This window comes from Nerophis ophidion, linkage group LG17 (genome assembly GCF_033978795.1).
Source record: "Nerophis ophidion isolate RoL-2023_Sa linkage group LG17, RoL_Noph_v1.0, whole genome shotgun sequence".
Lineage (NCBI taxonomy): Eukaryota > Metazoa > Chordata > Actinopteri > Syngnathiformes > Syngnathidae > Nerophis > Nerophis ophidion.
The window spans coordinates 9,846,765-9,873,989 of NC_084627.1; the positions used below are offsets into that span (position 1 = coordinate 9,846,765).

At 44.5% G+C, this 27,225-nt stretch overlaps 1 protein-coding gene across 2 annotated transcripts in view; it reads right to left on the minus strand.

Annotated features, from left to right (window-relative positions):
• The window catches only part of LOC133536009 (2-oxoglutarate dehydrogenase complex component E1-like), a 58,829-nt gene extending 31,604 nt beyond the window's left edge, over nucleotides 1-27,225 (minus strand). The window contains exons 1-11 of one of the 2 annotated variants that reach the window (XM_061876159.1): nucleotides 27,124-27,224; nucleotides 26,865-26,935; nucleotides 23,940-24,229; nucleotides 19,391-19,582; nucleotides 19,215-19,308; nucleotides 14,897-15,012; nucleotides 14,682-14,836; nucleotides 14,475-14,621; nucleotides 11,591-11,681; nucleotides 11,348-11,527; nucleotides 11,140-11,268 (exon numbers count right to left, since the gene is read on the minus strand). In XM_061876159.1, the coding sequence (XP_061732143.1) occupies nucleotides 11,140-11,268; nucleotides 11,348-11,527; nucleotides 11,591-11,681; nucleotides 14,475-14,621; nucleotides 14,682-14,836; nucleotides 14,897-15,012; nucleotides 19,215-19,308; nucleotides 19,391-19,582; nucleotides 23,940-24,179 (1,344 nt within the window). In that variant the 5' untranslated portion in view covers nucleotides 24,180-24,229; nucleotides 26,865-26,935; nucleotides 27,124-27,224. Of the gene's footprint in view, nucleotides 1-11,139; nucleotides 11,269-11,347; nucleotides 11,528-11,590; nucleotides 11,682-14,474; nucleotides 14,622-14,681; nucleotides 14,837-14,896; nucleotides 15,013-19,214; nucleotides 19,309-19,390; nucleotides 19,583-23,939; nucleotides 24,230-26,864; nucleotides 26,936-27,123 lie in introns of both variants that reach the window. The other variant, XM_061876160.1, reaches the window with a different exon arrangement.

Sequence of the window (27,225 nt, forward strand, 5' to 3'; positions counted from 1 at the left end):
GGCCCGAAGATGCCAAAGTGTCTGCCGCCAGACCCCCATTGAATGTGCCAGAGTGTCTCCACATTTGACCGGCGATGCTAAGACAGACATGGCACAGAGATGTATGGATAACCTGCAGATGCATTTGCAACGATAGTCAACGAAATCACAAAGGTGAGTTTTGTTGATGTTGACTGCCAGCTAATCGATGCTAACATGTTACGCTAATCGATGCTAACATGCTATTTACCGGCGGTGCTAAAGCAGACATGGCACAGAGATGTATGGATAACCTGTAGATGCATTTGCGACTATATCACGTTTCCTTCCACCCACATTTAATGCGAAGAAAACACTTACCAATCGACGGATTTAAGTTGCTCCAGTGTCAAAAGATGCGAAAGTCCTGATCGTTTGGTCCGCACATTTTACCGGCGATGCTAACGCAGCTATTCAGCCATGCTATGGCTATGAATAGCGTCAATAGCTATTCGCTCAATAGCTTCAGTTTCTTCTTCAATATTTTCATACTCCAACCATCTGTTTCAATACATGCGTAATCTGTTGAATCGCCTAGGTCGCTGAAATCCGAGTTTGAATCCGAGCTAATGTCGCTATATATTGCTGTGGTATTCCCATTGGCAGCACTGTGTGACGTCACAGGGAAATGGACAGTGTCTTCGCAGAGAGCGAAAATAAGTTTTATTTAGGAATATTCAGAGACCGGTAAAATTTTGAAAAATACTTCAAAAAATACAACAAGCCACTGGGAACTGATTTTTATTGTTTTTAACCCTTTTGAAATTGTGATAATGTTCCCCTTTAATAGTAATTTTTCAGTAAGACACAAGACATTGTTTTTAGGCAAAAGAGCTTCTAAAGAACAAAATACTACTTTTGAGCATCCCAAGTTTGTTATAAGACACAAAACTTCACAATACTAGTAAATATATACTAGTTAGGGCTGCGAGTCTTTGGGTGTCCCACGATATCGATTCTCGGGGTCGCGATTCGATTATAAATCGATTTTTTCAATTTAACGCGATTCTCGATTAAAAAACGATATTTTTCCGATTTAAAACGATTCTGTATTCATTCAATACATAGATTTCAGCAGGATCTACCCCAGTCTGCTGACATGCTAGCAGAGTAGTAGATTTTTTTTTAAAAAGCTTTTATAATCGTAAAGGACAATGTTTTATCAATTGATTGCAATAATGTAAATTTGTTTGAACTATTAAACGAACCAAAAATATGACTTATTTTATCTTTGTGAAAACATTGGACACAGTGTGTTGTCAAGCTTATGAGATGCCATGCAAGTGTAAGCCACTCTGACACTATTGTTCTTTTTTATTTTTTTTATAAATGTCTAATGATAATGTCAATGAGGGATTTTTAATCACTGCTATGCTGAAATTATAACTAATATTGATAATATTCATTTTTGTTTCACTACTTTTGGTCTGTTCTGTGTGGTGTTTGTGTCTCCTTTCAAGTGCTCTGTTTATTGCAGTTCTGAGTGTTGCTGGGTCAGGTTTGGTTTTGGAATTGGATCGCATTGTTATGGTATTGCTGTGTAGTGGTTTGTTGGATTGATAATAAAAAATAAAAAATAAAATATATCTATATATGTATATATACAGTATATATCTATGTGTATGTATATATATATTTGTATATACATACACATAGATGTATATATATATACACACACACACACACACACACACACACACACACTTATATATATATATATATACACATATATATACATACACACACACACACTAGGGGTGTAACGGTACACAAAAATTTCGGTTCAAAAGCAGCAAAGCAGCTTGTTAAGACTTTAGCTTAGAAACTCGTTCGATACACCCCCGTACCGAAACGGTTCAATACAAATACACGTACCGTTACACCCCTAATACACACACATATGCAGAGGTGGGTAGAGTAGCCAGAAATTGTACTCAAGTAAGAGTACTGTTACTTTAGAGATTTATTACTCAAGTAAAAGTAAGGAGTAGTCACCCAAATATTTACTTGAGTAAAAGTAAAAAGTATGTTGTGAAAAAACTACTCAAGTACTGAGTAACTGATGAGGAACCTGATTACGGCAACAAATAATGCACAAAAACATAAAAATAGCAGGAATATCTCTTAAGCAACTAAAACAATGATATATTTTAAATAATAGTACATTAAAATAAAAAAAATTAAGGCACATTGAGCCACAATAACTTAACAGCACCATAGGCTCAGTAGGCATTGATTAATTGAAACTTTTATTAGTAGATTGCACAGTACAGTACATATTCTGTACGATTGATCACTAAATGGTAACACCCCAATAAGTTTTTCAACGTTAATCAATTAATTAATGACCAAGTCAAGGTGATCTACCTCATATATACATATACTGTACATACACACACGTCATATATACACACACATATCATATTTTATATATATACATATATATATATATATATATATACAGTATATAATTTATATATTGTTGCCGTTCTTGTTGACATGTTAAAGGTGTTTTAATGAATATACATGCATGTTTAACATATAGATTCCTATCTTTCATGAAGACAAGAATATAAGTTGGTGTATTACCTGATTCTGATGACTTGCATTTTAGTGCTGATAACGTCCACGTTTTGAAATGGAGGAGAAAAAAAGTTCCTCTTTTCTGTCTAATACCACATGAAAGTCGTTGGTTTTTGGCATCTTATTTGTCCAGCTTCCATATTCGTTTTTATACACTTTACAAGAAATACATTGGCGGCAAACTCCGTATCTTAGTAGCTTGTTTGCGCTGGCTTTGGGAGACTCTTATTTTGTTAGCGCAGGCGCGATGGAGCGGCGCTTTTATTGTGAAGACAGGAACTGTGCGATCAGTCTTTAGGCTTAGGTCGGGAAGTACAGTTGAAATAAAAAGTGTCTTTTTTCCTTTACGCTTTTGATTGATTGAGTGATTGATACTTTTATTGGTAGATTGCACAGTACAGTACATATTCTGCACAATTGACCATTAAATGGTAACACCCCAATAAGTTTTTCAACTTGTTTAAGTCGGGTCATGTGACCGCCTGGCTCTGTTTGATTGGTCTAACGTCACCAGTGACTGCATGTGATTGGTGAAACGCAGGCATGCGTGGTTCCTACTTTGAAGCTCGGTCATAAACCAAAACAAACAAGTTGAATGTAGATAAATGCAGCGGAGTGAAAGTAGCGTTTCTTCTCTATAAATATACTCAAGTAAAAGTATGTTGCATAAAAACTACTCGTAGAAGTACAATTTATCCCAAAAAGTTACTCAAGTAAATGTAACGGAGTAAATGTGGCGCGTTACTACCCACCTTTGCACATATGCATACATTTTCCTGAGGGAACTCTACTGCAGGAATCAATAAAGTACTATCTATATAAAAACATATATGTAAATGTATGTAGGTGTGGGAAAAATCACAAGACTACTTCATCTCTACAGAACTGTTTCATGAGGGGTTCCCTCAATCATCAAAAAAAAAAAAAAAAAAAAAAAAATCTCCTGATGATTGAGGGAACCCCTCATGAAACAGTTCTGTAGAGATGAAGTAGTCTTGTGATTTTTCCCACACCTACATATTGCGCTCTACCACGGTATCGAGCACTATTCTCTGGATAATCCAATCAAGACATATATGTAAATGTATTTATATTAGGGCTGGGCAACGATTAAAAATTTGAATCGAAGTTAATCGCACTATTTCTCCGATTAATCGCGATTAACTGCATTGTATACGCAAAGCCCAATAATGAATTCAAAAGTAGTGTGTAGTGCACCTTTATTGGAATATTCTCCCACATGAACAAAAGCGCCAAAACATTTGTTGTGCAAACACAATTTAAATCAGTCCTTGTTAAACAGTAGCAGTTAAATAGCATATTTTATGAAAATCAACTCAAAACATGTAAATACAAACATTTAAGCTTATTGCCACTGCCAGGGTATTTAAGTTATCCTGTTTGTTATGGAAAATAAATATAATCTACATACAAATCTCTGAGCCACAATCATAACATCTGAACAGGCAATTTCTGAGGTAACAGCAGAAACATTTTTTTTTATCAGGGATCTTATGTTTAAAAAAACTATATTATAGGTAGTGGGCTGTTTTAGGGAATTTTTGATCAAATTATCCGTAGTAGCAATATTAATAATGTTGTGTTTATTCTGCGTAGTGCACTTAAAATAATTATGACCATATCTAGGAATTGATATGATGGGAATTTTCCGAATGTTTGCTTGGTGCTTTGATAAACTGAACGCATATACATGGTACTATATTGTGATGTTATGAGCCAGGGAAAAAAAGAACTACCCTACCCAGCATGCAACAGGAGTGACGCGGTAGCCCGGTATAGGTTGTGTCGCCATGACGGCATCTCGTATGTTGTGATATGCACGTTAAGAACTCAGCCAACACTCCTGGTCTGCATTATTCATAAATAGACAGACAACACATATACTCCGCTGCTTCACAGGCCGCTGGATGTAGCTGGCAAAGTATTCCCATGCTAGCTAGCCGGTCTAGCAAGCACGCGTCATTCAGACCAAAACGGCCCGATCTATCCACATCCAGAATTGTCTGGCGGTCGTAAGTGATCGTAAGCCAGCCATGAAATTTGCAGAATTGTCCGATATTTTTGCCAAATGTTCCAATAGAGCGTTTTCCGTCCGGGCTCCAGTACTCTGGAATGCCCTCCCGGTAACAGTTCGAGATGCTACCTCAGTAGAAGCATTTAAGTCTCATCTTAAAACTCATCTGTATACTCTAGCCTTTAAATAGACCTCCTTTTTAGACCAGTTGATCTGCCGCTTCTTTTCTTTCTCCTATGTCCCCCCCCTCCCTTGTGGAGGGGGTCCGGTCCGATGACCATGGATGAAGTACTGACTGTCCAGAGTCGAGACCCAGGATGGACCGCTCGTCGGGACCCAGGATGGACCGCTCGCCTGTATCGGTTGGGGACATCTCTACGCTGCTGATCCGCTTGAGATGGTTTCCTGTGGACGGGACTCTCGCTGCTGTCTTGGAGCCACTATGGATTGAACTTTCACAGTATCATGTTAGACCCGCTCGACATCCATTGCTTTCGGTCCCCTAGAGGGGGGGGGGGTTGCCCACATCTGAGGTCCTCTCCAAGGTTTCTCATAGTCAGCATTGTCACTGGCGTCCCACTGGATGTGAATTCTCCCTGCCCACTGGGTGTGAGTTTTCCTTGCCCTTTTGTGGGTTCTTCCGAGGATGTTGTAGTCGTAATGATTTGTGCAGTCCTTTGAGACATTTGTGATTTGGGGCTATATAAATAAACATTGATTGATTGATCTTTACCAAGAGCCCCTCGACGCCGAAGCCCGTCCGGGCGCCGCGATCTTGTTAAGAAAAGGCGTTAACAAAATAAAAGCATGTAAACAACATACGCAAATGTGCGATAAAATAATTGTCGGCGTTAATAGATTGATGAGTTAACTCGTAATTAATGCATTAATTTGCCCACCCCTAATTTATATATGTATGAATGTATGTATATATATATATATATATATATATATACTGTATATATTCAAATAAATGTTTGTGTATAGTCTGTTCTTAAATAAGACATACCTAAATCAGTTGGAGCTGCTGTATTTGGAGTTCCAAACGAGCTCAGCCCGCCCTCTTCAGTGCGGCCCACGTGGTGACGATCTGTCACATTTACGGCTTGTTACGCTTCCTTAGTTAATTAATTTCCTGTGCGGCGCTCTTATTTTCAGTTCCTTTTCCTGCATGTGTCCCCAGGTGCTCTCTCCCCTCACACCTGCTCGTGGTTGTCTGCTGCCTTCTATAAATGCCTGCCTCGCCCTTTCGCCAGGATCATTTCTTTGTGAACATGCTGACTCAATTAGCCGGAGGCTGCTATGTTTTCCCGCGGCACCTTGCGTTCATTAAAATGAGCAAAAGACTTGTACCTGCCTGCCGCATCTTGGGGGTCATGTGAGTCCCTGATACACGCCCACTGATACACACCTAGTGTTATTGGAAAAGCCTGTGGTTTCAGTCTGTGGTTAAAATGTGATATATTAACAATGGAAACCTTTTTTTGAAATCCTCTCATTCTCCGACATCTATTTTGTGTGCGTGCATTTTCCAGCCATGATGACGGCATGAACTTAACGTTAAAGTTGGACTAGTTGTGACAACATAGATCAGTGTTTTTCAACCACTGTGTAGTGTGCCGTGCGGGATGATCTCATTTCACTTATGTGGTTAAGAATATTTTTTGCAAAGCAGTAATTATAGTCTGCTAATGATGTGTTGTTGTTGAGTGTCTGTGCTGTCTGGAGCTCAGCAGAGTATCAGTAGGGGGCAGCCGGTAGCTAATTGTTTTGAAGATGTCGGAAAAAGCGGGAGGCAGGGTGCAGGTAAAAAGGTGTCTAAAGCTTAAACCAAAAATTAACAAAAAGTGAGTGCCCCTAAAAAAAGGCATTGATTCTTCGGGAAGGCTATGCAGGACGAAACTAAAACTGAACTGGCTAAAATGTCAACAAAAACAGAATGCTGGACGACAGCAAAGACTTACTGTGGAGCAGAGACAATGTACATCCCAACATGACATGACAGTCAACGTCCCCACAAAGAAAGATGAAAACAACTTAAATAGTCTTGATTGCTAAAACCAAGCAGGTGCGGGGGGAATAGCGCTCAAAGGAAGACATGAAACTGCTACAGGAAAATACCAAAAAAAGAGAAAAAGCCACCAAAAATAGGAGCACAAGACAAGTAAAACATTACACGCAGGAAAACAACAAGAAAGTCCAAATAAGTCAGGGTGTGATGTGACAGGTGGGGACAATACACCTACTTTGAGACAAGAGCTATAGTCATGCATGCTTGGTTATTATAACAATAATAATGGATTAGATTTTATATTGCACTTTTTCTATTACTAGATACTCAAAGTGCTCACAGAGAAGTGGGAACCCATCATTCATTCACACCTGGTGGTGGTAAGCTACATTAGACTGACGGAAGAGAGGCTGCCAGTTAGCCCCTCCGACCACCACCTATCATTCATTCACCAGTGTAAGTAGCAACGGGGTCAACGGTTAAGTGTCCTGCCCAAGGACACAACGGTAGCGATTTCGATGTCGAGAGGCGGGGTGCGAACCTGCAACCCTCAGCTTTCTGGCACAGCCGCTCTACCCACTACGCCAGGGGTGGCCACACTTTTTCTGCAGGCGAGCTACTTTTCAATTGACCAAGTCGAGCAGATCTACTTCGGTATAGCTCGGTTGGTAGAGTGGCCGTGCCAGCAACTTGAAGGTTGCAGGTTTGATTCCCGCTTCCGCCATCCTAGTCACTGCCGTTGTGTCCTTGGGCAAGACACTTTACCCACCTGCTCCCAGTACCACCCACACTGCTTTAAATGTAACTTAGATATTGGGTTTCACTATGTAAAGCGCTTTGAGTCACTAGAGAAAAGCGCTATATAAATATAATTCACTTCACTTCACTTCACATTCATATTTATAATTATATTTATTTATTTATGAAAGAGACATTTTTGTTAACAAGTTAATGCTGTTTAATGATGATACAAGCATGTTTAACACATATTGATTCATTTCTTCCATGAATTGATTAACGTGGACCCCGACTTAAAGAAAAACTTATTCGGGTGTTACCATTTAGTGGTCAATTGTACGGAATATGTACTGTACTGTGCACTAAAGACGCTGAGATCATTATCCATGCGTTTGTTACGTCTCGCCTCGACTACTGTAACGTATTATTTTCGGGTCTCCCCATGTCTAGCATTAAAAGATTACAGTTGGTACAAAATGCGGCTGCTAGACTTTTGACAAGAACAAGAAAGTTTGATCACATTACGCCTGTACTGTATATACCTTTATATACATATATACATACATATATACCTGTACTGGCTCACCTGCACTGGCTTCCTGTGTACTTAAGATGTGACTTTAAGGTTTTACTACTTACGTATAAAATACTACACGGTCTAGCTCCATCCTATCTTGCCGATTGTATTGTACCATATGTCCCGGCAAGAAATCTGCGTTCAAAGGACTCCGGCTTATTAGTGATTCCCAAAGCCCAAAAAAAGTCTGCGGGCTATAGAGCGTTTTCCGTTCGGGCTCCAGTACTCTGGAATGCCCTCCCGGTAACAGTTCGCGATGCCACCTCAGTAGAAGCATTTAAGTCTCACCTTAAAACTCATTTGTATACTCTAGCCTTTAAATAGACTCCCTTTTTAGACCAGTTGATCTGCCGTTTCTTTTCTTTTTCTTCTATGTCCCACTCTCCCTTGTGGAGGGGGTCCGGTCCGATCCGGTGGCCATGTACTGCTCGCCTGTGTATCGGCTGGGGACATTTCAGCGCTGCTGGTCCGCCTCCGCTTGGGATGGTTTCCTGCTGGCTCCGCTGTGAACGGGACTCTCGCTGCTGTGTTGGATCCGCTTTGGACTGGACTCTCGCGACTGTGTTGGATCCATTGTGGATTGAACTTTCACAGTATCATGTTAGACCCGCTCGACATCCATTGCTTTCCTCCTCTCCAAGGTTCTCATAGTCATCATTGTCACCGACGTCCCACTGGGTGTGAGTTTTCCTTGCCCTTATGTGGGCCTACCGAGGATGTCGTGGTGGTCTGTGCAGCCCTTTGAGACACTAGTGATTTAGGGCTATATAAGTAAACATTGATTGATTGATTGATACTGTGCAATCTACTAATAAAAGTATCAATCAATCAAAAAAAAAAAAAAAAGACAAGAATATAAGTTGGTGTATTACCTGATTCTGATGACTTGCATTGATTGGAATTAGACAGTGGTGCTGATAACGTCCGCATTTTCAAATGGAGGAAAAAAAAAAGTCCTCCTTTCTGTCCAATACCACATGAAAGTGGTTGGATTTGGCATCTCATTTGTCCAACTTGCATACTGGTTTTTAAACACTTTGTTATGAGAGTAGCATATGTGTGTGGCCCTTTAAGAGTGTGGGCGAGAGAGGAGAGGGAGCGGTCGCTAAGGGCGGGGGAGTGGCTAGTGTTTTTGTGTGGGATTTTGACTGTGTGCAAGACGCAAATAAAAAGCCACGATTTGCAACTTATCGCTGGACTCGTCATTTTGCCCTGGAGTCCGGAATTGTGAAGACCCACGGGTAAAGTGAAGGCTGTTGCCCCGAGAATCCATCGGCCCAGGAGAAATGTCTCCCCTGCGCTCCTTGACTACGGTCTAGGCGCCGGAAGCAGGAAAGGTGCAACAACTTTATAAGAAATACATTGGCATCAAACTCCGTAGCTTGCTAGCTTGTGCACGCTAGCTTTCTGAGACTCTTATTTTGTTAGCACAGGCAGGATGAAGCAAGTCTTTTATGGTGAAGACAGGAACTGTGCAGTCGGTCTTTTAGAGTTTTGACAGCAGGTACGGCCCAAGAGTCTGTTGAAATAAAAAGTGTTTCTCTCCGTCCTGTCAGTGATTTTTTTCTTAATAATGAGCTGGCAGCAGCCAGCGTCATCTCACAAGATCCTCGGGTGCCGAGAACTTCAAACTGACGAAAGTGAAGTCTTGGTGAAGATTGATGATTGCTCATTTTTATGTCTATTTTTTTAATGCCTGGCTTGAGATCGACTGATACACCCTCCGCGATCAACGTAATGGGCACCCCGCACTACGCCATACCGCCCCATGGTTATGTTTTAAAGCAGGGGTCGGGAACCTTTTTGGCTGAGAGAGCCCAGAATCCAAATATTTTTAAATGTATTTCCATAAGAGCCATATATATATTTTTTTCAACACTGAACACAACTAAACGCGTGCATTTTTAAGTAAGACCAACATTTCTAGAGTATAATATGTCTCTTCCATCCATCCATCCATTTTTCTACCGCTTATTCCCTTTCGGGGTCACAGGGGGCGCTGGCGCCTATCTCAGCTACAATCGGGCGGAAGGCAGGGTACACCCTGGACAAGTCGCCAGCTCATCGCAGGGCCAACACAGATAGACAGACAACATTCACACTCACATTCACACACTAGGGACCATTTAGTGTTGCCAATCAACCTATCCCCAGGTGCATGTCTTTGGAAGTGGGAGGAAGCCGGAGTACCCGGAGGGAACCCACGCATTCACGGGGAGAACATGCAAACTCCACACAGAAAGATCCCGAGCCTGGATTTGAACCCAGGACTGCAGGAACTTCGTATTGTGAGGCAGACGCACTAACCCCTCTGCCACCGTGAAATATGTCTCTTATTCTTTGTAATAACATTGTTATTCTGAAGCTAACTGTGGCAGGGGCGTGGCCTGCGGGCCTGCAGCGAAGCGGGGGGATGCCAGGACCGGCCTCGAAATCAGCGACAGGTGCGTAAGTGGCCCACCTGGGTCTTGTTATTTATAAACAGTGCGACAGGTGATTAATCAGCGGCCAGGAGGAGAGACGGGGTTGGGGCTGGAGCCAGAGTGCGAGCGAGAACGAAAGAGAAAAAGAAAATTGCTGGGAAGCAACTGAGAGACTTATTGAAAAATTTAAAAAAATATCGTAACCCTGAAACAGGCTCTCATGTCGGTGCTTGGTGGTCTGAAGAACCCCCAGGAGGGCAAGCCCCACTCTAACCAATAATAAATAACTTCATACCATTAACGCATCTTCTTGAACAGGAGCGGTAGAAAACGGATGGATGGATTAAAAATGCACGAGAATGTTTTATATTTTTAACAATATTTTTAGCACTGATTACAAGTGGAATTTTTCATTACTTATCGTGTTAAGCAATATCAGCTCAGATTTATCCGAGAGCCAGATGCAGTCATCAAAAGAGCCACATCTGGCTCTAGAGCCATAGGTTCCCTACCCCTGCTTTAAAGTCATATCCAACATTTGCAACGACGACTTTTTACCGTCAACTGAGTTTAGTTTTTTAATGATTTCTGCTGCTGGTGTGCCTCCGCATTTTTTCAAGGCACAAAATGTGCCTGGGCTCATAAAAAGGTTGAAAAACACTAACACGGGCATTTATTCAATCCTAAATTGCTAGCTGTTGTGGTTTTTGGAGCTGCTGACAGACAGGCTCTTGAACAGTGGCGCCCCACCCACCTGGTTGTTGACCACCACGTGCACCGTGCCGTGCGTGGTGTAGGACGGCAAGTCCGAGAGGTGGAACGTCTCGTAGACCACGCCCTGTCCGGCGAAGGCGGCGTCTCCGTGGATGAGGATGGACATCACCTTGAGAGCGGGGACAAAGACACACGTCACCGCCGCGCCGCGACCACACGGTGGCGCTCTCGCAAGGAACACTGCCTACTTTCTTGCCCTCGGAGTCCCCGCTGTAAAACTGCTCGGCTTTGGTCTTCCCCTGCACCACGGGGTCCACGGCCTCCAGGTGGGAGGGGTTGGCCACCAGCGACAGCGTGACGTTCTTGTCGCTCAGGCGGTTCCTCCTGGTGTGGGACATGCCCAGGTGGTACTTGACGTCGCCGGAACCCTGAGAGCACACACGTCGGCGTGAGTCCGGTGGAAACGCTCACGGGGTCATGCTGGGGAGGACCTCGTCAGCCGCCTCCAGCTTGGGATCAAACTGGCAGAAGATCTGGTCCAGTTCCTTGTGGACCACGTTGGCCAACACGTTGAGCCTCCCTCTAGAAGAAAAAAGACGTTCCAGCGTGTTCTAACTCAAACTGTGGTATGGGTACCATCAGTGGCAGGCCAAACAATCACTTGATTAAAATGGTCAACAATATTACATAAACGTGTTCAATAAAACCTTTGCCTTCATTTTAATGAATAGTTAGGCCTACTACGCTACTTTTTTAAAATGTTGTTCATTATGGAGTCTTGTTCATGAGTGAAGGAAGACTGGATGGGGGAAATCGACACGTGGATCGGTGCGGCATCTTCAGTAACGCGGACACTGTATCGATCCGTTGTGGTGAAGAAGGAGCTGAGCCGGAAGGCAAAGCTCTCAATTTACCGGTCGATCTACGTTCTCATCCTCACCTATGATCATGAGCTTTGGTTTATGACCGAAAGGACAAGATCACGGGTACAAGCGGCCCAAATGAGTTTCCTCCGCCAGGTAGCGGGTCTCTCCCTTAGAGATAGGGTGAGAAGCTCAAAGTAAAGCCGCTGCTCCTCCACATGGAGAGGAGCCAGATGAGGTGGTTCGGGCATCTGGTCAGGATGCCACCCGAACGCCTCCCTAGAGAGGTGTTTAGGGCACGTTCGACCGTTAGGAGGCCACGGGGAAGACCCAGGACACGTTGGGAAGACTATGTCTCTCGGCCGGCCTGGGAATTCCTCGGGATCCTCCCAGGAAGAGCTGGACGAAGTGGCTGGGGAGAGGGAAGTCTGGGCTTCCCTGCTTAGGCTGCTGCCCCCGCAATCCGATCTCGGTTAGGCGGAAGAGGATGGATGGATAATTAAAATAATAGAGTCTATTTTACTGCCATCTACTATCTACATTCAAGTGTGTGTGGTATAAAACGAGTAAACCATCAATACAGTATTTTTTTTTTACATTTCTGTTGAAATCATGAGCCTTCCGGACTGAGCCGAAAGGCAAAGCTCTCAATTTACCGTTCGATCTACGTTCTCATCCTCACCTATGGTCATGAGCTTTGGGTTATGGCCAAAAGGACAAGATCACGGGTACAAGCGGCCCAAATGAGTTTCCACCATCGGGTGGCGAGGCTCTCCCTAGAACATTCTGCGGCCTGCGGGCCACATCGGGCCCTTTGTGCATCGCTGTCCGCCCCGCGTGAGGCCAATCATAAATTACAAAATAAATGTAAAAAGTGTGCAATACAATGGTGCTGCTTTTGTTTTGAAAAGCTTTATTTGTGTTACTTCCGTGTGGACGTACGCTCGTGCGCGATTGTGCGTAAATGTGAACTCTGGCATTCACAAATGACAAAATACATTTTTTTAAATATCTATGTCGTGCGTGCAATACAACTGTCCTGCTTTTATTTTGAAAAGTGCTATTTATGTGTGTAACATGTGACTAAAGTTGCACAGCGACCAGTGATGCCCCGTTACCCCCGAGACGTCAGCTCACCCTAAAAAAAGAAAAGTTGATGACAAATGCCGTGTTTTCAACAAGACATGGACTGCCAAGTATTTCTTTGCAGAAATGAAAGGTAAAGTCGTGTGCTTAATTTGTGGTACACAGGTTGCTGTGTTTAAAGAATATAGATTGAATCGCCACTACACGACGAAGCAGGAGGAAAAATACTGGAAACTGTCCGATGAATAGCACGCAAGGGAGGCTGATGTGTTGATGGTAAAACTGCAAACCCAACAAGGACTTTTTTGCCAAATTTCACACCCCCAAAGATGCAGCCGTCAGGACAAGTTTCGTCATTTCTCACATAATCGCCCGAAAAAGTAAGGCGTTTTCTGACGGAGAGTGTATTAAGGAGTGCCTATTGGACTCCTTATTGTGCTAATGACCAGAGAAGAGGGGCGCATTTGAGAACGTGTCACTAACCGACGAGGTGGGTTGAGGCCATCGCTAGAAACTTGGAGCTTCAGCTGAAAAACAGACTTTTTTTGCCGGCTTTGGATGAGAGCTGCGATGTATACGTGACACCGCCCAGCTGGTCATTTTCTTACGTGGGATAACTGCAGACTTTCAAATCACGGAGGAGCTGGCAGCCATGCAGTCAATTAAAAGGGACAACCACAGGCAGTGACTTGTTCACAGAGGTAAATGCGTGTTTGGACTGAAATGGGACACGCTGGCAGGTGTGACAACAGATGGTTGTCCAAATCTGACGGGGAATAATGTTGGACTTTTAAAGAGGATGCAGGACAAAATGACAGAAATTGACCTTTTTGCATTGTATTATACATCAGGAAGTTAAAAATAAAACCATGGAAAGCAATCTGCTTTTTTATAAAGTTAAGTTAGGTTAAATGACATTATTATTATAAATTATTATCATTATCATTTATCTTACGGTATATCAAAAATAATTTGAGCAAAATTGAATTGAAATATTGTCGGTGTGGCCCTCCAGCAGTGCTTGGGTTGCTTATGCGGCCCCCGGTAAAAATTAATTGCCCACCCCTGCCCTAGGAGGGGCTCAAAGTAAAGCCGCTGCTCCTCCACATGCAGTGGAGCCAGATGAGGTGGTTCGGGCATCTGGTCAGGAGGCCACGGGAAAGACCAAAGACATGTTGGGAAGACTATGTCTCCCGGCTGGCCTGCGAATGCCTCGGGATCCCCCGGTAGGAGCTGGATGAGGTGGCTGGGGAGAGGGAAGCCTAAGCTTCCCTGCTTAGGCTGCTGCCCCCGCGACCCGACCTCGGATAAGCGGAAAATATGGATGGCTGGATTATGGTGTGTGCTCCTTGAACCCCGCATTACTCAAGTTTTTTCTGAGGTGAAAAAGTTAGAGAACCACTGTTACAGCGTGTCGAGCTCTGACCTGTGCGGCATCCCCATGACGACGCTTTCCACGCCGCTGCCGCAGGACTTGTCGATGATGGTCTTGAGGGCCGGGATGAGCGACTCGCAACCTTCCAGGCCAAAGCGTTTCTCCGACGACCACTTCCTCTGGAGGAACTCCTCAAACCTACCGGGAGGCCCAAAAGTTACAGCACGGCTCCCACAGTGAGACGGACCGGCAACACACCTGGTGGACTGGACCATCCTGGTCAGCAGGGTCCGCTTCTCCTCCGCGCTGAAGCGCAGGATTCCCGGGCTCTCGAACCTCCGTCGGATCCACTGGCACTGCTCCGCGTCGTTGATGAACATGAACTCCACGCCGATGTGCTGACAGTACGCCGTCTGCAGGGGTGGGGGTCAGAGGTCAAGCGGTGTCGCCCCGCCAAGAGGCGGGTGTGTCACCTCCAGGCGGCGTACGATCTCCGTCAGCGTCAGCGTGTCCTCACTGCCGCCGATGAAGGTGGTTTTTGGAAGACGGAACGCTTTGTCCAAGTCTGACTCGTGTAGGCCGTAAGAACCTTTCATTGGACAAATGGGTCGGAACATTAGGAACAGCACTTGAAGACTTCCCTAGCGGTTTTTCTATGAAGAAAGACGCAGCCGTCAGCAGGGGCGGGGGCGAGGGTGAAAGTCTAACGATGTTTTATACAAGACTAAATCTGACTTGGACGTATTGTGACCGACAGCACATGACAATCTAATCACACTGCAGCAAGGAGCCGCTGATAAGGACGGCGAAGTCCAAAAAGACACAACCTATGACCCGGATGACTCAACATGATAGCACAAAGGCAGAACAATGGACAAAAAGCAAAACTTGATAACTGTGACATGAAAACCAAAAAAACGTATGTGGCTTTGGCAGGAGGGAAACTATGGACGGTATGAGTGACAGGCATGGCATGGCATGAAGGAGAGGTAGGTATAGCATGGCATGACGTGAGTAAAGGTAATAGATGGTGATGTTGCCAGGACGAACAACAGAAACAGACGGGCTTAAATAGCATTGACATGATCAGTGAAAACAGGTGTGCGAGTGCAAAACGTGAGACAGGTGCGTGACATGAGGACCAGTGAAAACTAATGGGTAGTCATGGTAACAAAACAAACAAGGAAGTGCAAAAACAGGAACTGGGTGTCCAAAAAACAAAACATGATCACACAGACATGACGAACTACAAGTATCATCACTATGAGCCCGTTGACGTTCTAGAAACAAACTGCAGCTCAGCTCACTCACAGTCCTGGCTTGAGGTGAAGGCTAATTAGCTTTTAGCGTAACGTTAGCTCATTTTGCGGTGTGTGTGTGTGTTTTGATTGTGGTGTGTTGAAGCAGCAAAAAAGGACATTATGTTAAATGAAGAGTTTCTGTCTCTGATAATGTATATAATAATGTAAGTGCATCATTAAGCCTACATGAACTCCATGGTGTTCAGGGATGAATAGTCTCTCCTATTGCTATTGTACTATTTTTTCAGCTATAGTTACATTAATCATTAGTAATGTAGCAGCCTAGTTTGGATGGCAGGGTCCCTGCTATCACATGTTGGTAAAAAAATATAACATTTACATAATAAAAATCAACTACAGGCTTCCCAAATGCTGCAATAAATTAAGCATGATGAGTTGACTTGAGGCCCTGCGATGAGGGGGCGACTTGTCCAGGGTGTACCCTGCCTTCCGCCCGATTGTAGCTGAGATAGGCGCCAGCGACCCCGAAAGGGAATAAGCGGTAGAAAATGGATGGATGGATGGAGTTGACTTGAAACGGTTTAATGTTGCACTTTTTACATGTAGAAGAAAATTTTGGTCAATTTATTTAATCCGAGCAACAACTTGAGTCAGTTTAATGTGGATTAACTTGGGCAGAATTATTATAGTGTTCCCAATGTTAAAAGGATAAAGCCATTGTTTACAAAATTGGTAAATAAATAACCAACAAATTTATATTTTGTTGTTTTCTTACTGTACCGAAAATGAACCGAACCGTGACCTCTAAACCGAGGTACGTACCGAACCGAAATTTTTGTGTAGCGTTACACCCCTACAAGTCACTATTCCAATGAGAGAAGAAGGCAAATAGTGTGATGTGTAGTGTACATTGTGTACAATGGCAGTCATGCATTTGTGACACTACTGTCAACATTCACACGCTCAGTCGCTAAGTACACTTAGCAAAGTGTACTAACTACTTCATAAGTCGTAAGTGTGAGTGGATGTAGTATAAATGATAAATGGGTTGTACTTGTATAGCACTTTTCTACCTTCAAGGTACTCAAAGCGCTTTGACACTACTTCCACATTTACCCATTCACACACACATTCACACACTGATGGTGGGAGCTGCCATGCAAGGCGCCAACCAGCACCCATCAGGAGCAAGGGTGAAGTGTCTTGCTCAGGACACAACGGACATGACGAGGTTGGTACTAGGTGGGGATTGAACCAGGGACGCACGGGTTGCGCACGGCCACTCTCACACTGCGCCACGCCGTCCCAATATGATGATGTCTTTTCAGTTCATCTGCCATTGTTGCCTCCCCGCGGGACAACAAAGACACAACGGACACGTTCCATAAGCGCTGGTTGTTATAAGCTGGCCCCCCGCCCACATTTGTCCACACAGCAAACACAGGCTGCTCCTATTATGCTACAGCAACCACAACAACATATGTCCTCCCAACACTGCTGGTGCGCCAATAACTTCATTGAATTTTTTTTAGTTTGTTTTTTTTTGTCATGAAAAAGGGAGGTTTTTGGGTTGGTGCACTAATTGTAAGTGTATATCGTGTTTTTTATGTTGATTTAATAAAAATTTAAAAAAAAAAAATTAAAAATTAAAAAAAATATATATATAGATTTGGGGTGGTTGGGGACCACTGCCGTAGATGTTGAAATCCCTAAATTTCTTGCAATTGCACTTTGAGAAACGTTCTTAAAGGGGAACATTATCAGCAGACCTATGTAAGCGTCAATATATACCTTGATGGTGCAGAAAAAAGACCATCTATTTTTTTCACCGATTTCCGAACTCTAAATGGGTGAATTTTGGCCAATTAAACGCCTTTCTGTTTATCGCGCTGGAGGCGATGACGTCAGAATGTGACGTCGCCGAGGTAACACACCCACCATTTTCATTTTCAACACATTACAAACACCGGGTCTCAGCTCTGTTATTTTCCCTTTTTTTTACTATTTTTTGGAACCTTGGAGACATCATGCCTCGTCGGTGTGTTGTCGGAGGGTGTAACAACACTAACAGGGAGGGATTCAAGTTGCACCACTGGCCCCAAGATGCCAAAGTGTCTGCCGCCAGACCCCCATTGAATGTGCCAGAGTGTCTCCACATTTGACCGGCGATGCTAAGACAGACATGGCACAGAGATGTATGGATAACCTGCAGATGCATTTGCAACGATAGTCAACAAAATCACAAAGGTGAGTTTTGTTGATGTTGACTGCCAGCTAATCGATGCTAACATGCTACGCTAATCGATGCTAACATGCTATTTACCGGCGGTGCTAAAGCAGACATGGCACAGAGATGTATGGATAACCTGTAGATGCATTTGCAGCGATATTACGTTTCCTTCCACCCACATTTAATGCGAAGAAAACACTTACCAATCGACGGATTTAAGTTGCTCCCGTGTCAAAAGATGCGAAAGTCCTGATCGTTTGGTCCGCACATTTTACCAGCGATGCTAACGCAGCTATTCGGCCATGCTATGGCTATGAATAGCGTCAATAGCTATTCGCTCAATAGCTTCAGTTTCTTCTTCAATATTTTCATACTCCAACCATCTGTTTCAATACATGCGTAATCTGTTGAATCGCTTAAGTCGCTGAAATCCGAGTTTGAATCCGAGCTAATGTCACTATATCTTGCTGTGGTATTCCCATTGTTTGTTTACATTGGCAGCACTGTGTGACGTCACAGGGAAATGGCCAGTGTCTTCGCAGAGAGCGAAAATAAGGCACTTTAAAGCTTTATTTAGGAATAATCCAAGACCGGTAAAATTTTGAAAAAAACTTCAAAAAATACAACAAGCCACTGGGAACTGATTTTTATTGTTTTTAACCCTTTTGAAATTGTGATAATGTTCCCCTTTAAACTGTTTGACTATTTGCTCACACAGTTGTGGACAAAGGGGTGTACCTCGCCCCATCCTTTCTTATGAAAGACTGAACATTTTTTGGGAAGCTGTTTTTATAGCCAATCATGGCACCCACCTGTTCCCAATTAGCCTGCACACCTGTGGGATGTTCCAAATAAGTGTTTGATGAGCATTCCTCAACTTTATCAGTATTTATTGCCACCTTTCCCAACTTCTTTGTCACGTGTTGCTGGCATCAAACTCTAAAGTTAATAATTATTTGCACAAAAAAAAAATGTTTATCAGTTTTAACATCAATTATGTTGTCTTTGTAGCATATTCAATTGAATATGGGTTGAAAATGATTTACAAATCATTGTATTCTGTTTATATTTACATCAAACACAATTTCCCAACTCATATGGAAATGGGGTTTGTACTTGGAGACCCAAGTGGTACTTGGTGGAAAAAAAAGCTTGAGAACCACTGGATTTGAGGAAAACCTCGATTTGGAACAGCAAACAATTAGTTTAATTAGCATATTTGCATATCATTATCAGGCTAAGGGTGGATGGAGGAAGCAGATAAAGACACAAAATCAACTAAAAAGTAGTGAGCCTCACCAACTTTGTTTAAGCCGATGCTACAGGGCGCGTCATCCAGGTCTACACAGCTGATGTCCAGAGGGTCCAACTTGGCCAGGTGATGCCCTCGCACCTGCAGAACAGAACTTCCTGTTTACTAGCACCGACATGGACATTTGACTTGACGGCTGGAAGGTAGCAAAAGAGAGACACACCTGGTATGTGCGGATGAGCGTGTGGACCGCCAGGTGATCGGCCACCAGTTTATCTAAGTCTGTCTCAGCGGCGCTCAGCGGCGCCGTCGCGGTGGCCCGGCCCGAAAGCGACGCTTGCAGTGATGGCAGGGCCTGGTGGGCGGGGCCGGGCGCAGCGCCGGCCTTGGCGTTGCGGAAAATGACGTCCCAGGACTGCAGAGGGAGCGGGGACAGCGTTCAAAATTGATGAATTTAAATCAATCAATCAATCAATGTTTACTTATATAGCCCTAAATCACTAGTGTCTCAAAGGGCTGCACAAACCACTACGACATCCTCGGTCGGCCCACATAAGGGCAAGGAAAACTCACACCCAGTGGGACGTCGGTGACAATGATGACTATGAGAACCTTGGAGAGGAGGAAAGCAATGGATGTCGAGCGGGTCTAACATGATACTGTGAAAGTTCAATCCACAATGGATCCAACACAGTCGCGAGAGTCCAGTCCAAAGCGGATCCAACACAGCAGCGAGAGTCCCGTTCACAGCGGAGCCAGCGGGAAACCATCCCAAGCGGAGGCGGATCAGCAGCGCAGAGATGTCCCCAGCCGATACACAGGCAAGCAGTACATGGCCACCGGATCGGACCGGACCCCCTCCACAAGGGAGAGTGGGACATAGAAGAAAAAGAAAAGAAACGGCAGATCAACTGGTCTAAAAAGGGAGTCTATTTAAAGGCTAGAGTATACAAATGAGTTTTAAGGTGAGACTTAAATGCTTCTACTGAGGTGGCATCTCGAACTGTTACCGGGAGGGCATTCCAGAGTACTGGAGCCCGGACGGAAAACGCTCTATAGCCCGCAGACTTTTTTTGGGCTCTGGGAATCACTAATAAGCCGGAGTCCTTTGAAGGCAGATTTCTTGCCGGGACATATGGTACAATACAATCGGCAAGATAGGATGGAGCTAGACCGTGTAGTATTTTATACGTAAGTAGTAAAACCTTAAAGTCACATCTTAAGTGCACAGGAAGCCAGTACAGGTATATATGTATGTATATATGTATATAAAGGTATATACAGTATAGGTATATATGTATGTATATATGTATATAAAGGTATATACAGTACAGGCGTAATGTGATCAAACTTTCTTGTTCTTGTCAAAAGTCTAGCAGCCGCATTTTGTACCAACTGTAATCTTTTAATGCTAGACATGGGGAGACCCGAAAATAATACGTTACAGTAATCGAGACGAGACGTAACAAACGCATGGATAATGATCTCAGCGTCTTTAGTGGAGAAAATGGAGCGAATTTTAGCGATATTACGGAGATGAAAGAAGGAGATGAAATAACTTATGATGAAGTATCGCATATCTGACGTATTACAACCTTGTCAATGATGACCTTGTATCAAGACATTGAAACAACGTCGATTGTACGTATACGTTTTTTTAAACTGACTTCGAAACAACTTCTAAATAGTCTTATTTGTAAATTGATGTCAAATGTTGGATCCACATTGCTGGTTGGGAAATTACCAGGTTTTCAACTGACAGATCAACGTCACAACCTGGCATTGTATAAACTTCGTCAAAATGTTGTATTTGTGTCGTAGAATAACGGTTGGAGGGCTCTTCCCGGGGGACCTCGGGGCGTTCCCAGGCCAGCCGGGAGGCGTAGTCTTCCTATTGTGTCCTGAGTCTTCCCTATTGCCTCCTACCGGTCGGACATGCCCTAAGCACCTCCCTAGGGAGGCATTCGGGTGCCATCCTGACCAGATGCCCGAACCACCTCATCTGGCTCTTCTCGACGTGGAGGAGCAGCGACTTTACTTCGAGCTCCTCCCCAATGACAGATCTTCTCAGCCTATCTTCTGGGGAGAACCTTGTCACCCGACGAAGGAAGCTCATTTCGGCCGCTTGTACCCAAGATCTTGTCCTTTGGGTCATAACCCAATGCTCATGATCATAGGTGAGGGTAGGGACCCAGATCGTGGTGGTCGGTTAAAAGCTCCTTGTATCTGTGATCTTGTCCTTTCGGTCATAACCCACAGCTCATGACCATAGGTGAGGATATGGACCTAGATTGTGGTGGTCGGTTGAAAGCTCCTTGTACTCGTGATCTTGTCCTTTCAGTCATAACCCAAAGCTCATGACCATAGGTGAGGACAGGGACCTAGATCATGGGGATCGGTTAAAAACTCCTTGTATCCATGATCTTGTCCTTTCGGTCATAACCCAAACATCATGACCATAGGGATCTAGATCGTGGTGATCGGTTGAAATCTACTTGTACCCGTGATCTTGTCCTTTCGGTCATCACCCAAAGTTTATGACCACAGGTGAAGATAGGGACCTAGGTCGTGGTGATCGGTTGAAAGCTCCTTGTACCCGTGATCTTGTCCTTTCGGTCATAACCCAAAGTTTATGACCACAGGTGAAGATAGGGACCTAGATTGTGGTGATCGGTAGAAAGCTCCTTGTACTCGTGATCTTGTCCTTTCGGTCATAACCCAAAGGTCATGACCATAGGTGAAGACAGGGACATAGATCATGGGGATCGGTTAAAAACTCCTTGTATCCGTGATCTTGTCCTTTCGGTCATAACCCAAAGATCATGACCATAGGGATACAGGTTGTGGTGATTGGTTGAAAGCTCCTTGTACCCGTGATCTTGTCCTTTCGGTCATAACCCAAAGCTCATGACAATAGGTGAGGATAGGGACCTAAATCGTGGTGATCGGTGGAAAGCTCCTTGTACCTGTGATCTTGTCCTTTGGGTCAAAACCCAAAGCTCATGACCACAGGTGAGGATAGGGACCTAGATCATGGTGATTGGTTGAAGGCTCCTTGTAACCCGTGATCTTGTCCTTTCGGTCATAACCCCAAGCTAGTGACCATAGGTGAGGACAGGGACCTAGATCGTGGGGATTGGTTAAAAGCTCCTTGTACCCATGATCTTGTCCTTTCGTTCATAACCCAAAGATCATGACCATAAGGACCTAGATCGTGGTGATCGGTGGAAAGCTCCTTGTACTGTGATTTTGTCCTTTGGGTCAAAACCCAAAGCTCATGACCATAGGTGAGGGTAGGGACCTAGATCGTGGTGATTGGTTGAAAGCTCCTTGTAACCCGTGATCTTGTCCTTTGGGTCAAAACCCAAAGCTCATGACCATTGGTGAGGATAGGGACCTAGATTGTGGTGATCGGTTGAAAGCTCCTTGTACCCGTGATCTTGTCCTTTCGGTCATAACCCCAAGCTAATGACCATAGGTGAGGACAGGGACCTAGATCGTGGGGATCGGATAAAAACTCCTTGTACCCGTGATCTTGTCCTTTCATTCATAACCCAAAGATCATGACCATAGGGACCTAGATCGTGGTGATCGGTGGAAAGCTCCTTGTACCGTGATCTTGTCTTTTGGGTCAAAACCCAAAGCTCAGGACCATAGGTGAGGATAGGGACCTAGATCGTGGTGATTGGTTGAAAGCTCCTTGTAACCTGCGATCTTGTCCTTTTGGTCATAACCCAAAGCTCATGACCATAGGTGAGGACAGGGACCTAGATCATGGGGATCGGTTGAAAGCTCCTTTTACCCGTGATCTTGTCCTTTTGGTCATAACCCAAAGCTCATTAAAATAGGTGAGGATAGGGACCTAAATCGTGGTGATCGGTGGAAAGCTCCTTGTGAAGTGAAGTGAATTATATTTGTATAGCGCTTTTTCTCTAGTGACTCAAAGCGCTTTACATAGTGAAACCCAATATCTAATTTTAACATTCAACGCAGTGTGGGTGGCACTTGGAGGCGGTGGGTAAAGTGTCTTGCCCAAGGACACAACGACAGTGACTAGGATGGCTGAAGCGGGGATCGAACCTGCAACCCTCAAGTTGCTGGCACGGCCGCTCTACCAACCGAGCTATACGGCCCATGATCTTTTCCTTTTGGGTCAAAACCCAAAGCTCATGACCATAGGTGAGGGTAGGGACCTAGATCGTGGTGATTGGTTGAAAGCTCCTTGTACCCGTGATCTTGTCCTTCCGTTCATAACCCAAAGATCATGACCATAGGGTTCTAGATTGTGGTGATTGGTTGAAAGCTCCTTGTACCGTGATCTTGTCTTTTGGGTCATAACCCAAAGCTCATGACCATAGGTGAGGATGGGAACGTAGATCGACCAGTAAATTGAGAGCTTTGCCTTCCGGCTCAGCTCCTTCTTCACCACAACTGATCGATACAGCGTCCGCATTATTGAAGACGCCGCACTGACCCGCCTGTCGACCTCATGATCCACTCTTCCCTCACTCGTGAACAAGACTCCGAGGCACTTGAACTCCTCCACAACAGGAGTGTATTTTGTCTTTCTTGTGTGTTGATTTCATACAGTTCTTTCTTTAAACTGGATGTCCTCACTGTGGGTTTCCCATTCCGTTTTAAGTCAATGTTCATGAAAAAAAAACACGAGTTCAAAACATCGCAAATTTGGCCGCAACTTTCTACAAACAAACACAAAGCTGTTGTAGACAACGAAAGTTCTCCTCCACAAGGTGAGAGATGAGGTTGTGTACCTTGTGAACGTTGCTGGGCTCCTCCAGCCAGGCCAGGTACATCTCCTCCATGTAGTTGCTGCCGGTGCCGTTAAGAAACGGTTCTGCCGCCACCGCGCGGACATTTTGCCGGCGAGCCGATTCAAGCGCCCCGCTGTCTCGCCGGACGGGCTGGGCGGCGGAGACGGACGTCGTCCTGACCGACTGCGCGGCGGCCAGAGGACGGAGCCTCGTGGCCGCCGTGCTCAGCAGGCGATGCATGCACGGTCACTGAGGAGGACCCTCTTTGAAGCGGGCCGGTCCTCCTGATGCTGCGGGCGCCACATGCCAACACGTCACACCAGCGATGACGCAATGCAAAGAAAAAAAGATGTCACGCAAGCATGACGCAAGACAAATTTCAACTCTTACTATGATTTAAAGGCCTACTGAAATGAGATTTCATTATTTAAACGGGGATAGCAGCTCCATTCTATGTGTCATACTTGATCATTTCGCGATATTGCCATATTTTTACTGAAAGGATTTAGTAGAGAACATCCACGATAAAGTTCGCAACTTTTGGTCGCTAATAAAAAGCCTTGCCTGTACCGGAAGTAGCAGACGATGTGCGCGTGACGTCACGGGTTGTGGAGCTCCTCACATCTGAGCATTGTTTACAATCATGGCCACATGCAGCGAGAGCGATTCGGACCGAGAAAGCGACGATTTCCCCATTAATTTGAGCGAGGATGAAAGATTCGTGGATGAGGAAAGTGACAGTGAAGGACTAGGAGAAAAAAAAAAAAGACGAGGGCAGTGGGAGCGATTCAGATGTTATTAGACATATTTACTAGGATAATTCTGGAAAATCCCTTATCTGCTACTAGTGTTACTAGTAGCAGATAAGTACCTGAAAGTCACAGGGGTGTGGCGACCGCCAGTGTCTCCGGTGGGAGGAGGTAATAGTCCGCAGCTGCAGGAGGACGCAACTCCGCTCATGTCTACGGTAAGAGCCAACTTATTAGCACAATTTTCTCACCGAAACCTGCCGGTTGACATGTGGTCGGGAACCATGTTCGCTTGACCGCTCTGTTCCATAGTAAAGCCTCACCTTCGGGAATGTAAACAAGGAAACACCGGCTGTGTTTGGGTTGCTAAAGGCAGCTGCAATACACCGCTTCCCACCTACATCTTTCTTCTTTGACGTCTCCATTATTAATTGTACAAATTGCAAAAGATTCAGCAACACAAATGTCCAGAATACTGTGTAATTATGCGATTAAAGCAGACTACTTATAGCTTGGATCGGGCTGGAAAAAAATGTCCGCTACAACCCGAGACGTCAAACGCACGCATCATCATACCGCAATGTTTTCAACAGGACACTTGGCGGGAAATTTAAAATTTGCTATTTAGTAAACTAAAAAGGCCGTATTGGCATGTGTTGCAATGTTAATATTTCATTATTGATATATAAACTATCTGCCTTGCCTCGTTGAGAAACGTGGCAAGGCAGCCGGGCTGAGATTTTTTTATTTTTTTCCCTCCACGGTGTAAGCATCCGACAGTCGGTGGCGGCCGGTGGGGTGAGGCAAGAGAGTCCACAGCTGCAGGAGGAATGACGCAAACTCTCTGATCATATCTACGGTAATAGCGGAATGTAAACAAGGGGAACACCGGCTGTGTTTGTGTTGCTAAAGGCGGCCGCAATACACCGCTTCCCACCTACATCTTTCTTCTTTGACGTCTCCATTATTAATTGAACATATTGCAAAAGATTCAGCAACACAGATGTCCAAAATACTGTGTAATTATGCGATTAAAGGCTTACTGAAACCCACTACTACCGACCACGCAGTCTGATAGTTTATATATCAATGATGAAATATTAACATTGCAACACATGCAAATACGGCCGCTTTAGTTTACTAAATTGCAATTTTAAATTTCCCGCCAAGTGTCCTGTTGAAAACATTGCGGTATGATGACGCGTGCGTTTGACGTCTCGGGTTGTAGCGGACATTTTTTTCCAGCCCGATCCAAGCTATAAGTAGTCTGCTTTAATCGCATAATTACACAGTATTCTGGACATCTGTGTTGCTGAATATTTTGCAGTTTGTTCAATTAATAATGGAGACGTCAAAGAAGAAAGACGTAGGTGGGAAGCGGTGTACTGCAGCTGCCTTTAGCAACACAAACACAGCCGGTGTTTCCTTGTTTACATTCCCGAAGGTGAGGCTTTACTATGGAACAGAGCAGTCAAGCGAACATGGTTCCCGACCACATGTCAACCGGCAGGTTTCGGTGAGAAAATTGTTCTAATAAGTCGGCTCTTACCGTAGACATGAGCGGAGCTTGCGTCCTCCTGCAGCTGCGGACTATTACCTCCTCCCACCGGAGACACTGGCGGTCACCACACCCCTCCGACTTTCAGGTACCATATAATCTCACAAAAAAACTAGTAACAGAATAAGCAGATAAGGGAATTTCCAGGATTATCCTAGTCAATGTGTCTAATAACATCTGAATCGCTCTCACTGCCCTCACCTTTTTTTTTTTTTTTAAGTCCTTCACTCTCACTTTCCTCATCCACAAATCTTTCATCCTCGTTTAAATCAATGGGGAAATTGTCGCTTTCTCGATCCGAATCGCTCTCGCTGCTGGTGGCCATGATTGTAAACAATGTTCAGATGTGAGGAGCTCCACAACCCGTGACGTCACGCGCACATCGTCTGCTACTTCCGGTACAGGCAAGGCTTTTTTATTAGCGACCAAAAGCTGCTAACTTTATCGTGGATGTTCTCTACTAAATCCTTTCAGCAAAAATATGGCAATATGGCGAAATGATCAAGTATGACACATAGAATGGACCTGCTATCCCCGTTTAAATAAGAACATCTCATTTCAGTAGGCCTTTTAGCTCCAGGCAAAAACAACCATTAGCGGTCGCTCTTGTTTGCTTACGTGTGACGTCACTTTTAAGGCAAGTCCACGTGCACTCTCGCCGTGTTCCACCAGGGGGCGCAGCGGGCCACCTTGTGACAAAGCGAAACAAAATCACGTCAATTGACGTTCCCCAAGGCGTCACCCCGCAGGACACACAGCCGAGAGAGTCGAAATAAGTTCCTTGTACAACTTTTCAGTCGTCCTTACAGCCAACTTTCTTTCACAACATTGACACAAAACTTTAGTTAGCTAGCATTCCCCGCGAATGTTCTCTTACCTGCGAGTGTGTGAGAGAGAGAGAGAGAGAGAGAGAGAGAGAGAGAGAGAGAGAGAGAGAGAATCCCGCCGCCTCCAAATTGCGTGTGCGCGCGCGCTTCAC